Source organism: Malaclemys terrapin, chromosome 10 (assembly GCF_027887155.1).
Source record: "Malaclemys terrapin pileata isolate rMalTer1 chromosome 10, rMalTer1.hap1, whole genome shotgun sequence".
NCBI lineage: Eukaryota > Metazoa > Chordata > Testudines > Emydidae > Malaclemys > Malaclemys terrapin.
In genome coordinates, this window is record NC_071514.1 from 23372667 (window position 1) to 23388009 (window position 15343).

Below are 15343 nucleotides of genomic sequence, written 5' to 3' on the forward strand. Positions count from 1 at the left end.
GTTGGCAAGTAATTGCGAGGCATTCAGTGTCTCACAAAGTCCTGATTGACAGTGTGTGCCACACAAGGCTGCTGCTTGCACTCAGAGTGCAATTCAAAGAGTGGTCTGTGTTATAAGTAGCTGAGCCCATTAATTATGTGATTGACTCAATGGGCTGCCTGAAAAATCGGACACCACACTCCAAAATGAACTGGTTTTGCTATAAATATTAAATACATTTAAATAGTCAGAGCCCTTCCTGGCAGCAGCAGCAATTTATTTACACACATGCTACTCACCATTAAGGAATTTATCAAGGAAACATTTTCATTTGTTTCCCATGTAAATTATGCCAGGTGAATGGGGACCACAAAGTTATCCCCCTAAAATGAAACAAAATACAAATTAAGGCCCTGATCCTTACACGCATGCTTAACTTTACACACTGTAATTACTTCCACTGAGGCAGTGAATAAAGTTAAGCGTGTGTTTAAGTCTTTGCAGGATAAGGGCCTAAGCAATGTCAAACAATACGCTGAGAATAAGGTGTATTTTCAAATAACTGGAGATCACACAGCCTTGACCCCAGTGACAGCAACAGTGTATGTTAAAGTCCCAATCCTCCACTGTTAAAGTCGATGGGAGCTTTGCTATTAACTTCGATGAGCATATGATCAAGCCCTAAGAACCCAAACATGCCAACTTCCATATTGGGTGCAGGTCCAATGTGAAATCAGCAGAAGCGATAGAAAAGTTGTCCAATCCCACAAACACAGAGGGGTATATTGCTTACTACTGTAAGATCAGTGGTTTGAGCATTGGCCTGCTAAGCCTAGGGTTGTGAGTTCAAGCCTTGAGGGGGCCATTTAGGGATCTGCAGATTGGTCCTACTTTGAGCAGGGGGTTGGACTAGATGACCTCCTGAGGTCCCTTCCAACCCTGATATTCTTTGATATCCCAAATTTTTAAAAAATAATTTTTTAAAGAAATTACTCACAGTAACTAGCAAACACTATCCCATAGTGAGTGTTTGCAGGACTGGATCTGAGGTAACCTCCAATTTTTTTCAAACATGCAAACAACAACAAAAGTAAAGTAAAGAAGTCCTGGAGTTCATGGTCTGCCCTTCCCAGGTGCACACACAAGCTAAATCACTAACTAATCAGGAGAGTTCCTGATTTCCGGAAGCTTTCGGGGTTCACAGTGAACTGGTTCAAATACTGCTGTCACTGTCATTCACCCACGGGAAAATCCCAAGACACCAAAAGTCAGGGATTAAGGGAGGGCTAGGAGGGAACAAAACACACCACAGAATCCATGACTTCTGTAAGAAACATATCTCCTGACTATACCAATGGCGGACCAACCAGAGCACCTGCTTGGCCAGTTTTTGCTTCTCAAAGTGAACTGCCTGTACACATGCCTATGTTCCTGTTAGGTTCCAGTGTTCAGGACATAAGTAAGGATGCAAACAGTTCTATTAGCATTAGGTTTTGCAAATTAAAAAGAGCACACACACACTAAACTAAGTTCCATCACTGTCCCTTTAAAACAGTTATTAAATGACTGGCACCTCTTAAGTCCACTGAAGAAGCTATCACGAAAAAAAGTCTAACAGCCATAGGGGGTAGCCATCCCTGTGGGGTAGCCTTTTCTTTACAGGAAACAATTGTCAGTTATGCACTATTTCACACACACAGGGAAAATCATGCTGTCTACATACAATATTACTGTCACCTTTGACTTTTTGTGGAAGTCAACTGCACTAACACATAAACCTGGTGAAATATATTTGAGGAACCAGACCACCGCATATAGGAATACTGTTTTAATATTGTGAACCACTGCTTTGATACAAGCAGTTCAGTGTGTAATTTTTAATAGCAAAAGTGATTCAATGGCGCATTAGAGATATACATGGAGATTGATGATATTAGTGACATGACCACTGTTAGAGATTTGCAGTCCTATTGAGGAGACCCTGAAAACCAGGTAGGTTTGCCGGATTTGCTTCCCCTATGCCTCACCCCTTAACATGGAGCATTTTGTGGTGGAAGGAGCAGTACTGACTCTTATTCACACTTACTTGTGTAGGGCCCAGTAACTCGTCAACTAGAAAAGCTATGATTTATCTAGCTAAAAAAATACTAACTAACTATCTAATCCCATCTGGTGCGCATTACAGAGTCACTGCAGCAGAAACACACATGATAACTTGGAACAGCTAAATATACAGACATTATTATTTTGCAAGGATTTCTGGTGATGCGTGGGGGGAAGGGAACCCACCGCACTCCAATAATACTATTAAAGGGTACATTTTTTAATACTGTGGATGAGGAATTAGATAAACAAAACCAATTATTAATAGGGGCTTCATGCTTAGTCCCCACATGCGACAAAGGAAATGTACCCTCCCCCAAGATTAGGTCTGAAGCAGCAATGAATAATTTCCTTTTCACTGCAGAGCTGCTTTTTTTAAAAAAGCAGCTTCCAATGATGCTACAGTTCTTCAGTTTGCATTAGGCTTGCATAATACATCCTCTCAAAGCCTATTTGTGGAATGAGAAGAAGCTTTCACAAACCGATTGCTACCTCCCAGACCACACAGAGCCCTACCCATGATGTCGTCATTTCCTCCCTGGAACAAACTCAGTGTTAAAATGAACAGTTCTGACTTAAGAGGTCTTGGTTTAATACTCTTTCTGGTCTTCAAGCACAGAATACAACTTCATACTTACACATACACTAATAAAAAAGACTAACAAATCTTGCTTGGAGGGCTTCAAATTTTCTATTAACAAGAATGGTAAAATCCTGACATATATAATAGATATAAATTGCTTACAGAAAGATGAGACTTTTTCAGTTTAATTGGCCACAAATGTAACATCCAACCATAGAAAAAGATTACAAGAGAGAATGCATAATAAATTAATTGTTTAAGGCAGTGTTTCCCAAACTTGGGACGACGCTTGTGTAGTACGTCCCTCGGCCCGCACCGCTTCCAGCGGCTCCCATTGGCCTGGAGCAGCGAACCGCAGCCACTGGGAGACGCGATCGGCCGGACCTGCGGACAGGGCAGGTAAACAAACCAGCCCGGCCCACCAAGGGCTTTCCCTACACAAGCGGCATCCCAAGTTTGGGAAACACTGGTTTAGGGCATAATCATACACTGATTTACAACAGGTAATGCTATATTACGTGCCTTTATTTTGAAGACAACAGCAATAAAGTCAACTGCTCAGAATTTTGCATAGCACTTACCCATAACGTTTTTATTACTTCTATTTTAATACTACAGCAGTCTCTTAAGCAGAAATGAAGCTAAAATATTTCCTCTTCTGTTTGCAATTGATTTTTGGCAAGAAGACAAGAACATAAGATACGTTTAGCAAATACAAAATAAAAGACACCTTGCCATCTTACACATGTATCTGCTTAAAACAACAGCAATAGTATATGTTTAATCTCCCTAATAACCTCCCTATTCAGAGCTGCAGTGATCCTACACAGAAACGAGCTTGAATACTAAGTATCTCTCTCTTCCTGGTCCAAGAAGCACACTGCACAATTTGTATGTCAAAATGAATGACTACCACCACTCTATTATTCAGTAGTACAACCCTGTCAGAAAACCTTTTTTTTCTGAGGACAATTAGTTGTTGTTTAATTTTTAGAAAGCTCCAAAACAACACACAGTGATTCATAGCAGCAAAATGAATGTCTTTTTAATTTAGCCAGCTAAATGAATTTCTCCAGGCTTAAGGCAAACAAAATTTTAATCACTTTTTTTTTTTTTTTTTTTTTTTTTAAAGTGAGCAAATTTTCAAATCACCTTTCACTATTATGCTATTTGTTTGCTATTTTACATTTGTCTTATCTTGAACCATTAAATATACTAACTAGATAGTTTCTAGTCATTTTCACTTTCATAGTCTCAGCATAGTGTTGTGTTTGGGTTGGAAACATTGCAAGGGGATCTTTGTTTATTTTAACTAAGGCCCTGCCCCTGCCCAGAGAACTGTAGTGGCAGACCCAGAGCCTGCACTGACCCCCACTGAAATAATGGGGTTCTTGAAGTACCAAGGTCTGCTCATGCAGTTATCAATACAGGATAAGGGCCTGATGTTTCTTTTTTAAAACATGTTTCATAAAAACATTTTTATTTATCTTGGGAAATTATTTTTACAAATAGTACATACAGGGTGAAATTTCAACAAGCAAAGAGAGTTCTGGACCCAAAGCAAATCAGGACACCTCATTCCACAAAAACAAATGAGGTAAGTGCACACAATGAAAAGAGCCAAGTAACAAAATATGCACTAAAATAAAGCACTTTGAATTGAAACAAAGAAGTTACTTCCTTTACTATGCAGTTTCCCAAATACCACTAGAAGTGAAGGCATTTCGGGTTACTGCTTGCAAAACCCAAAGCTGAGAAGCTCCAAGGAGAAGCTGGCAGAGTTTAAGGTCAACACTGCGTGCAGAGTCACATGATCTAAAACTGAAGCTATCTAAGGAAAGACCCAATATAACTTCCACTGAAATCAATGGGAGTCTTTTCATTTACTTTAATAGAAACTGGATTGGACCCGAGGTCAGCAGCACTAGCTACTTCAAAGGTGGGAGACTCTGGAAAGGGAGGCAAGAAGTCCCCAAAAGGCAACACTAAATGCTCTGAGAAAACAAAGGTTCTATCTTGGAATATCTTTTTCTCCACCTTTATTAATAATCTGGTCATGGGTGGTTACAAACAACACAAATTTTTTGAAAACCACAGTCCCCAACATAAAAAAAAAAGTTTTTTTGTTATGTGACTGTGAAGATGTACACAAGTAACTGTACAGATAAGGAAGTGTCTCAATCATACAAAAAAGAAAAAAAGGAGTAGAAGAAGGGGGACAAAAAAAGTTCCTAATGTAAGCTCTTCATTTCAGTTTTAAAAGAAAAGGAACAGAAGACAATTTCTAACCTGCTTTGTGAATTTCCATATGTAAAAACTAATTTTTTGTGCAGTTTTATAGATATTCACAAATTTGGCAGAAAGAAAATTTCTAAAAACACCTGGGGCAATGCTGACATCCAACACTGAAAATGGTTTTTCATTTGATGGAGAAGAGGTCAGATGAGTGCTATATCCACGACAAAGTGTGCTTACTTGCCCTCTACTTCAAGCAAGCATAAACCTTGATTAACTCAACCGATGTAAAACCCAGCTTGCCCTTGTTGACTCTTAGGGTATGTCTACACAGGGAATAAAAAACCCTGGCTGGTCTGGGTCAGTTGCTTGGGCTCGCAGGCTGAAGAGCTGAAAAATCACTGTGTAAGATGTTCAGGCTTGAGTTGGAACCTGCGAGGATGGAGGGTGCCAGAGCCTAGGCTCCAGCCTGAGACTGAATGTCTACACTGCAATTTTTAAGCCCTGCAGCCTGAGTCCAAGTCAGCTGATCCAGGCCAGCCGCAGCCATGACACAGATCTTTTATCTCTGCACTAGTGATGTACCCTTAAGGGCCAGCACCAGTGCAGCTACACCAATTTCTGGCAACCAATCGCTGAATCAGGGCTATCCCTGAGTCTAGATAAAGACAAAAGGAGAATCCTTTCACTTGTAAGGTGTATTATGCCTTAAATGCCACGCCCCACCCCCAAGTAACATGTCAAAAAACCAACATTTCCACAATTCATTTACGGCAAAACACTACTTCCATGTCATTGATGGATTTCTGATTGCACCAGTAAAACAAAGATCATGTATACATTAAACTTCTAAAAAAATCCCACACCTGTCAATGGTACCCAGGAAACCGTTTTTAAACTAAATAGGGCCTCCAGAGGGAAGATAATACCTTAAAGCAGAATTTGCAGTTGACCCCTCACTGGTGCAGAAATACAAAACATGGCATAAAGCTCAAACATTCTTCACACTTAACAAGTTCTCCTTTTCTTGTTTTACAGTCACTCAAACAAATCCAAAGTTTTGTTAACCACAAAAGCATATAGTAATGTCTAAACAGGTCACAGTGTCTAAAAACAAACCAACATGTGGATAAGCAAAGTAGATTTTTCAACAGCAGCGATCACAAGATGAATGGAAGCTTAACTTTGCACAGTGGAATTACCCCCATAAGATTCTATAACTTAGTATGATAACTTGAGTCATCATAGTATTCTAGCTTTGCTGCAAACAGATATGAATTTACAAACAATTGTTTCTATGGTGTGTTTTGCAGGGAAGTGGGAGCCATTGACGGTCTAAAATATGAAGGGATAATTTAGAAATATGGCCCAGCGTCAGCCTGAGTGGGGAAAAAAGGTAGCTATTTTACAGCCTTGCAGCCCAAGCCCCGTGAGCCTGAGTCAGCTGACCTGTGCCAACCATAGGTGTTGAATTACTGTGTAGATGTACCCTAAGCCTCCTACCAGGGTGTTGCCCCAGGAGAATATGGCATTCAGTCCTTTGTATCAGACTTTTAGAGGTGTCCAGTGAAATTTTCAAGCCCTGCTACAAAGAGTGTGAAGAGTTTGTATTGACTATTTATCTTCAAAGCAACACCCATTATCTCTCTGTTTGTGGGTGGATACCTCAAACAAGGTGAAAGATTTCAGCCCATCCAAAAAACAAATTTGCTGTTCCATTTCATTCTCCCTCCTTAAGCAAAGAACTAGATTGATCATCATCAAATATGTTCAAAAGTGACCCCAGATTCAAGATTGGGCATCTTTCAAAAAGACATGATTTAGCTCAACAAGAAGTTAGAGACTTAATGCAGGAATCACTTGGTGAAATCCTATGGCCTGTGTTTTGCAGGAGTTCAGATTAGATTACCACAATGGTCCCGGTCACCCTTAAATAAAGTAAACTGTGGAGCATAACTTTTACCAGGTTTTGTTTTTTAACATGCTCTCTCTCTCTCTAATTTATTGTTAATACATAACATGTCCATTTCAACAGACCTTAATTTGCAATCTTTCCTGTCATCAAAATCTACACACTGCTTTCACATTGATCTTTCCAATGCATGAACTGATTAGATACCAAATTACAGGACCTAAAAACATTAGAAGACGATGTCTGCTTGACTAGTGTACCCTACTAAAAAAAGTAGTCTACTGCCTCACTGCTGGCACTAGAGATTCTGAATCAAATCCAAGAGTCAATATAATCTAAATGTGAAGTGTCACCAAAAAAGTTAATTTTAATCAGTGGTGCTGAATCTAGGGGTACTGCCACACCCCCTGGCTTGAAGTAGTAATAACAAACACCAATACATGGTTTCCATCGACAGCATTCCTACTATAAAAATTGTTTCAGCACCCCTGGTTTTAATACTAGAGAGCTTTCTACCTTGTATGTTTCAGCAGAAGGTTTTAAGGAATTGGACAATATTTTTAGAAACTATGATGATAGCTGAACAACACAGACCAATGTAAAATAATCAATAAAAGTCATTTTAAAAATAACTGCGGCCACATACCTAGAGTATTGATTGTTCAACTATGCTGAAATGGTTGTTCTAATGTGGTTTGTGCTATGTCTGATATGGGAAGGCTATAAGCAGAATTTACATTAAAAAAATCACCAGTATGAATCTCAGAGCCTGACTTATTGACAATGGAGCATCAAGGTGACTAATGCCTCTTCCTGTGAAATCCAGGCGGTTTATATCTGTCTCTTCACTCCATTAGCATAACCTAACTATCCACTGCCTCCATATCCTGACAGAAGAACAGAAACAGAGGATGAAAATCCATGTATCGCCTAAACTGCAATTCTTTAGCTAGCATGTGGAGTAAAACAAAAACCATCAGATTATAATCAAGTCAGTGTGACATCCTTAGCCAGTGAAAATATATTAGAAAGTAACTGTTCAAGCAAACATGCAATGGAGATTATGAATATTAGTCCTTTTTAAACAGCCGTGTATCCATATTGGGAAGGCACAAGGTAAGAAGAGGTGGCAGTGTGCACGATAAGGAAATGTCCACAATGCTACATACACCGATGCTATCCCTTCCTCTTCCTGAGCCCTTTCACTTTCAGGTCAGAAAAGGGGCACAGACGAAGTGGGAAAGATGCTGCTGGAAAGGCTCATTAGCGAGGTTCACTCCCTAGCTCCGTCACTTCCTGGCTGCCCAGCGCTGCAGAGCCGCTGGTGTGCTGTCCACGGGGCTGCATGAAGGACAACCACTGCCCCCGGCGAGTCACTGAGCTGGGGAGAGCCAGGAGGAAGTGGACAGACGTCCGCTCGCCCCTTCCCCCACCCTCGGAGCCCCCCACTTGCCTGCCAGCCCCCCCCCCTTCCAGGGGCCGGCCGCCACCCCTCCCCCACCCTTTTAATTCATTCATTCCCCCGCCAGCCCCGGGCGGATGGGGAGGCTGGTGCCCGCCGCCGGGGGTTCTCTCCCCGCCACCCCCTCCCCGGCCGCAGCGCGGGGGGCCCGGTCCTTACCTTCGTGTAGAGCTCGGAGACTGCCATCGCGCTGCCGCCCTCGGCTCCCGTGCGCGGCTCGGCGGCCAGGCAGGCGCAGCCGCTCCCTGCCCCGCCCTGGCCGCCCGCGGCGGCTGTGAGGCAGCGGGGGGATGCTCAGAGCGCCGGCCCGGCTCGGCTCGCCATGTTGTTAGTTACCTGTAATGCGGGGATGGGGCTCGGGCTGCTCCGCTCTGTGCATTGTGGGTATGAGGGATGGGACGGGAGCAGACAGCCCCGGCTCAGCCTCTGTCAGACGGGCCACTGCAGCCGCGGCTGCTGCTCGGTACGCCCTGCCTCCCGCCGGCTGCACAGGGGCGGGGGGCCACGCAGCTGCTGTACGGGGGAGAGGGCTGAGAGAGCAGCCAGCTGCGGCAGAGGCGAGGGGGACCAGGTCCAGGTCTAGGGAGCAGCCAGACCTTCAAGCTAAAGGATAAGCAGTGGAAACAAGGATTGGTCTTCATTTCATTTTTCTAATTCATTTTGTCCAGGTGGGGGTCGCCCCCTCCTCCTTCTCCTCCTTACAGGGGGAAATTGTCCCTGCCCACTGTGTCTAAAACGTGACCACTCTCTTAGATGTGTGTGTGCTCTCCTCTTCCTGCCATCCATCAGCAAGGGTGGTGGGAGAAGAACCAGCTCCTCTGGCTGCCTAACCGCCAGGTTAGAAAGAGGGAGAGACTCCCAATTTGGAGAGGCTAGATCTACACCACTACCACCTAGGGAGTGCCAATCTCTCACTGGTAGGGAGATCTCGGTCTGGGGCAGCCAGCCCGTAGGTGGTGATGGCTAAAGGGGAGAACTTAGACCAAGGCACCAATCTGACCAGTCTCAGCCGGGCAGGGGGGAGGGAGCAGGAAGACCATGTGGGGGACTTGGCTGGGCCCCTCCAGGCAAGTGCGGCTTGAGGGAGCCCAGCCAGGGCAGGCCCTGGCCTGGCTGATTGCGCCCCTCCCAAAGGGATGGAGCGATTCCTGGCCTCAGGACCAGCCTTGGCTGTACTGTTGGCTCAGCCTGGCAGACAGTCACCTCCCAGCAGGCTGGTGAATGTGGCCAGGAGGCAGGGTGTGGGGGGAGTGGGTCAGTCTGTGAGGTGGTGGGGAAGGTGTGTGTGTTGGGGCACTAGGAAGTCTGGGTTGGGGAGGCCGGGCAGGGGTGGTGTTGTGCAGAGCACTGTGCATTTGTAGGCAGGTTGGGGGGCCACTTGGCATAGTGGGTCCTGGGAGGGGGCACAGGCCATAGGGAGTTGGGGAGTGTTGGGCTGGGGAGCTGTGTGGCTTGCCATTGGCCCACCCCCAAGAGGAAGGGGTATGCTGCCAGCACAGGGCCAGGCAAGCCACCGTGCATCTGGCAACTGCCAGTTTGTAAATAGTGTTCTTGTATTGGGCAAACCCCTATGCCATGCCCTATTGCCTCTGGCTGGCCCCTGGCTCCAAGGCCTGACCTCCCCATCGCCCTGCTCCATTGCCTCCATGGGGGCCACAAACATGTTTGGTGCCAGGCCCATGGAAGGTTAATCCAGCCCTGCCTTGAAGGCAGACTAGGACATTGTACCTTGTTCCCTCACTTCTGGGAACTGCTCTGTAGCTTTTCTTCCTTATGCCAATCGTGTAGTGAATGGGGACAAAGGGATAGATAATGCCCTGCCCCTCGCTTTTGGCAATCTCTGTTATAGGCCCAAATTCTTAAGAACCTGCATGTACCAAACCTAGGCAAACAAATCCTACCACACAGGCAGATCTAGATATGCACATCTTTGAAAAACTGAGCATCTGTCAGATTGTAACAGGAAGAAGGCAAAAGATGGCCACACATGGCCATCATAATATGGACTTGCATCTCTGGCTTCCACGGTGGAAGTCAAGAGAATCATCCCAGCAGCAGTGAAGCCTGTGCACAGCTGCTGTTGCTTGGGCACTAGAGTCCACATTCAGGTTGAGTCTTGAGAGGGGAGCTGCAATGCAGTACACATACTTGCTTATGGCTTAATAAATAGTTGAAATCTCTTCCAGTGTTGGTTATGGCAAAAGTTCTTTGGGAAAAGAAATAAAACTATACACCTCCCAAGAACATTTCTTCCTTTTCCTTTGGAATGCACCACATTGTTCAAAATGGCCTGTTATTAAAACACACCCTCTCACTGCTTTAACCACCACCTTAACGGCTCTGCAAACTTCAAACACTTTAATCTTTTAAGTGGGACCTTTGGATGGGGTGGATAATTGTGCTTAAAGAGCAATTTTCAGCTGAGAATCTCAAAGCATCATACAAATGTGATGGGTAATCATTATTAGCCCAGTTTTACAGTGAGGTACAAAATGTCAATGTGCTCATAATCACACAAAGACATTGGCAGTCAAGAATAGAACCAAAGTCTCCTGACTCTCCATTAATACTCTAACCACTAGCTGTGTTCCCTTCCTTACCTCTGCTAAGTGAAGAAGAGAGAGGGAAGACAGCAAAAGGGAAATAAGGAAAAAGCTGGAGAAAGAATGGAGCCCTATTTCAAACATCTTAAATACTAGCCCTGGATCTTTAATCATGCGCTAAAAGGAGTACCTACTGATGTTGGAAGGGGGCAGAAAGGAGCTGGGGGGGAGGGGGAATAGCATATTTTATGATGGTGGTTCAGCAGGAAGTTGTAGCTGTTTAGTGAAGAGTAATAGTCAAAGGGATATAGTCAACTCTGTCAATCTGTCCAGATTATTAACCAAATTATCATCATCATCCAGTTCCTAGGAGACAAGTATCAGGAGGTAGTCATGTTAGTCTGTATCTACAAAAACAACAAGGAGTCTGGTGGCACTTTAAAGACTAACAGATTTATTTGGGCATAAGCTTTCATGGGTAAAAACCTCACTTCTTCAGAAGGGCTCATTCACCTGCACATCCACTAATGTTATATATGCCATCATGTGCCAGCAATGCCCCTCTGCCATGTACATTGGCCAAACCGGACAGTCCCCTCCACAAAAGAATAAATGGACACAAATCGGACATCAGGAATGGTAACATACACAAGCCAGTAAGTGAACACTTCAATCTCCCTGGTCATTCTATTACAGATTTAAAAGTCACTATCATTGAACAAAAAAAACTTCAGAAACAAACTTCAAAGAGAAACAGCAGAACTAAAATTCATTTGCAAATTTAACACCATTAATCTGGGCTTGAATAGAGACTGGGAGTGGCTGGCTCATGACAGAAGCAGCTTTTCCTCTCTTGGAATTGACACCTCCTCATCTATTATTGGGAGTGGACTACATCCACCCTGATTGAATTGGCCCTGTCAACACTGGTTCTCCACTTGCCAAGTAACTCCCTGCTCTCCATGTGTCAGTATATAATGCCTGCATCTGTAACTTTCACTCTATGCATCTGAAGAAGTGAGGTTTTTACCCACGAAAGCTTATGCCCAAATAAATCTGTTAGTCTTTAAGGTGCCACCAGACTCCTTGTTTTCCTAGGAGACAGGTTGCCATTATCAGAACTGGCATCCCAGCAAGAAGCTATGGTTTGAAGAGGCATGAACTACCTTCTTATTCCTGCCAGTTCAAGGTTCAGGCTTTTTGGCTGAGAAGTTTACACAGCTGTTCCTCATATCCATTCTGTGGATAAACAGCAAATGGACTTTGGGACTGTCAAACACCCTTCATAAGTAATAAACCTTACAAGTTGGTGTTTTTTTTCAGTCTAATTTTAAACTGTGATTGTTGTCCTTTCCCTCGCAGCATTTCTTATGGGCCTCTTCTTGCCTGTTTATCCTATATTCTTCACTGAATTTCTCACTCCCTTGGAGCTGGTGTCTTCCTGACCACAGGATATCCCCTCTGGTGTTTCCTATTCTCTGTCACCATTGCCCACATACTTGTCTCCTCTCTCTGATACTTTCATCTTTCACTCCATCTGGGTACATGAACTTACTGATTTTTAAAAGGGACCTGAATTTGCTCTCTATGCACTTGCTCAGGTATAACATCTATCTTGTTTCTTTGGGATGATGCGTACGTTAAATGCAATCCAAAAACCTTCTTTGAGGAGCTTGATTGAACAGTGGATTATTGTACAAGCCATTTACAGTTGGAGCCCAGGATCCAACTGTAATTCCAATTACAAATAAAAAAGAAATATTTGCCTGTACCCAAAACACACTAGTGGTTGGGCACAATTCCATCTGAACTAAGATTTCAAGACCGTTAAGACAAGGATTTAGAGGCAGTGACAGTTTTTAGGAACAGCCTTCCTGTAATATACCTAGATGCAGTCAGTCACTTGACAGGGTTCTCATATACACTATTTTATACTGGATTTCAAATCAAAGCAGAGGAAATGTTGCGAGTTAACTTTCCAGACATTTAAGAATAAGAAAATACAGTTGAAGTAGAATTTTTTCTAAAAGATTAAAAAAAGCATTACCCAGTCATTTAAAGCTCTCTTGCGTATACCCATTTTGTGATCTGGTTCAACTGTTGAAGAGAAATTCTGCTCCACCTTCAGCCCCATATAATTCCATTTGAGCCTTTAGGCCCACATCCTGGTGTGCAGGGTAGCTTTCTTTGTGCCACACTATAACTTTTGGATTCTTTAGCTGGCCACAGGACCACCCCAGGATAGGGGGAGTCATCCTGTGGCACTGAATCAATACATGCTGCTGGCATAGGTGGCATGGAATGGCTTGTCTACCCCTGCTGGTGGACTGGGCCCTTGGAGTCAATGGCAGTTTAACTTAGAACAGCTTCTCCAAGGCTGTCTACACTACAGACCTTACAATGGCACAGCTGTACTGGTGCAGCTGTAAGATTTCCTGTGTCACTGCTCTATGCTGACAGAAGAGAGTCCTCCCATTGGCATAATTAAATCACCCCAACGAGCAGCAGTAGCTACATCAGCAGGAGAGAGTCAACTCTGCAGAAGAAACAAAGACGATGTGTAAGTCCAGGTCCATAATGTAATATAGGCTATGTCCACCCCAGCACTTTTATCGGTGAAAAGCACGTCAGCCGGGGGGGGGGGGGGGGCAGTTTTCACACCCCTGTCCAACAGAAGTTTTACCAACAAAAGTGCTGGCATGGACATAGCCTACGTTGCATTATGGGCCTGGACTTGCACATAGTCAACTCTGCAGAAGAAACAAAAAGCAGAGGCTACATTCCTCCCTCTCCTCCCCCATATATTAAACTCATCATGCATTCCAAGAATCTGTGCTACCATCTCTAGTTGTGGGAAATAAGCAAGGACAGCTTCCTTCTCACCTAGTACCCACATGCCAGTCATCGTTAAAAGCCTCTCTACTAACTAGAGGAGGGAGGAGGTTTTACCATAGGATACAGGCAGTCAGAGACATGCTTTTATACATCTCTCACCTCTTGAGACAGAGGTAGCCATAGGATGTGTTGAGCAGTCTGTACTAAGTTTGGGGTTTCTGGGAGCTTTCAGAAAATAGACATTTAAGCTGCATGGGGGAAATATACCAGCCTTTTGAAAGCTTGTCTTGACTCTGCTATGTATGTGCTAACAGGAATTTATCACATCTTTAGATTGGTTTCTATTTAAGCAAAAGTGCTAATAGCCAACAGCACCCCTTTGAGCTTATAGAAATACTATCCTAGAGCTCTGACCAAATCTTCACAAAAGTTCACAGCCCCCATTTAGGCACCTAAATGACATGGCTAGATATTCAAGAATCCTTAAAAAGAAGAACAGGAGTACTTGTGGCACCTTAGAGACTAACAAATTTATTAGAGCATAAGCTTTCGTGGACTACAGCCCACTTCTTCGGATGCATATAGAATGGAACATAATCCATCAAGAATCCTTAGTAACTGGAAGCTGCTACATTCTGAAGTGTTGGACATGATTTTCTTAATGTTCGTTTCTCTCAAATCCAGCTAAACACAACTATAATGGGAATTCTCTTTCACCATAAAGAAGGGCTTGTATTCTAGATGGGCTTGTATTCTAGACAGGCTGGACTTCTGCCTCCATATCATCCAACTAACTCCACGTCACCAGGATTCTCCACTGGTGGTTACTTCACAAACAGAGGAACATCTTAGCAGCATGCAGGAGAAAGGCACAGTAATGTCTACAGCTGAACAACTACACAGGAGCAAAGTTTTAAAAGAAACACTAATTACTTTTAGGCTACATAAAGATTTAAAACAGGCCACTAAAGTTTGTTTTTATTTGTAGGCTTTTTAAATACATCGCTATTTCATAACTTAGCAAATAAAAACATTCACAAGACTCAAGTCCTTCATCCAGCTTCTAGAAAATGTCATTGCTAGTCTCCATGCCACACTATTTTGCTACTGGGTAAAGTAGTATTAAAAATAACTCCTGAAAATATCTGCTTTTAGTTAGGCTGGGACAGAGACCAAAGCAACAACAGCAACAAAAAATGCTCCATATTCCATTGCAAGCCAGATTCAAATAAAGGAACATACACGTTTAAGTTTGGTAGAGGTTTGTTTTTTTTCAAAATGAACAAACAAATCTCAGTGCATACTGTGAATATGCAACTTTACACAAGGGTGTAGATCAAGACAAAAGTTGTTCCTGGAGTAAGTAACTGAACATACATTTAGTGCTTAGTTTAGCTTTGCATAGGAAGTGTGATGCACCTGTCAACATTCAGGGAGAACGCTCAAGCTACGGTCAACAGACATCCTTTGCCAAATGAAAGCTTCAGCTGGAAAACTGCATGGTGGAGCTCTACTTAAATATTAAGTAAAATTGCAGCATGAGTTCACCCTTTAATGGAGTGGATTGTTTTAGGCTTTTGTACACACAACTTGGTTTTCACATCACTTATGGTCTTGGATACAAGGCCTCCATTCGTATTTGGTCCCACCACCTCCAAAGCTGCAATGCCCATCAGACTTACTGGGCATTA

At 43.4% G+C, this 15343-nt stretch overlaps 1 protein-coding gene across 5 annotated transcripts in view; it reads right to left on the minus strand.

Annotated features, from left to right (window-relative positions):
* The window catches only part of MYO5A (myosin VA), a 193597-nt gene extending 184969 nt beyond the window's left edge, over positions 1 to 8628 (minus strand). For all 5 annotated transcript variants that reach the window (XM_054042993.1, XM_054042989.1, XM_054042992.1 and 2 more), the window contains exon 1: positions 8434 to 8628. In XM_054042993.1, coding sequence (XP_053898968.1) covers positions 8434 to 8460 — 27 coding nt within the window. In that variant the 5' untranslated portion in view covers positions 8461 to 8628. The remainder of the gene's footprint in view (positions 1 to 8433) is intronic.
* Positions 8629 to 15343: the final 6715 nt, after the last annotated feature.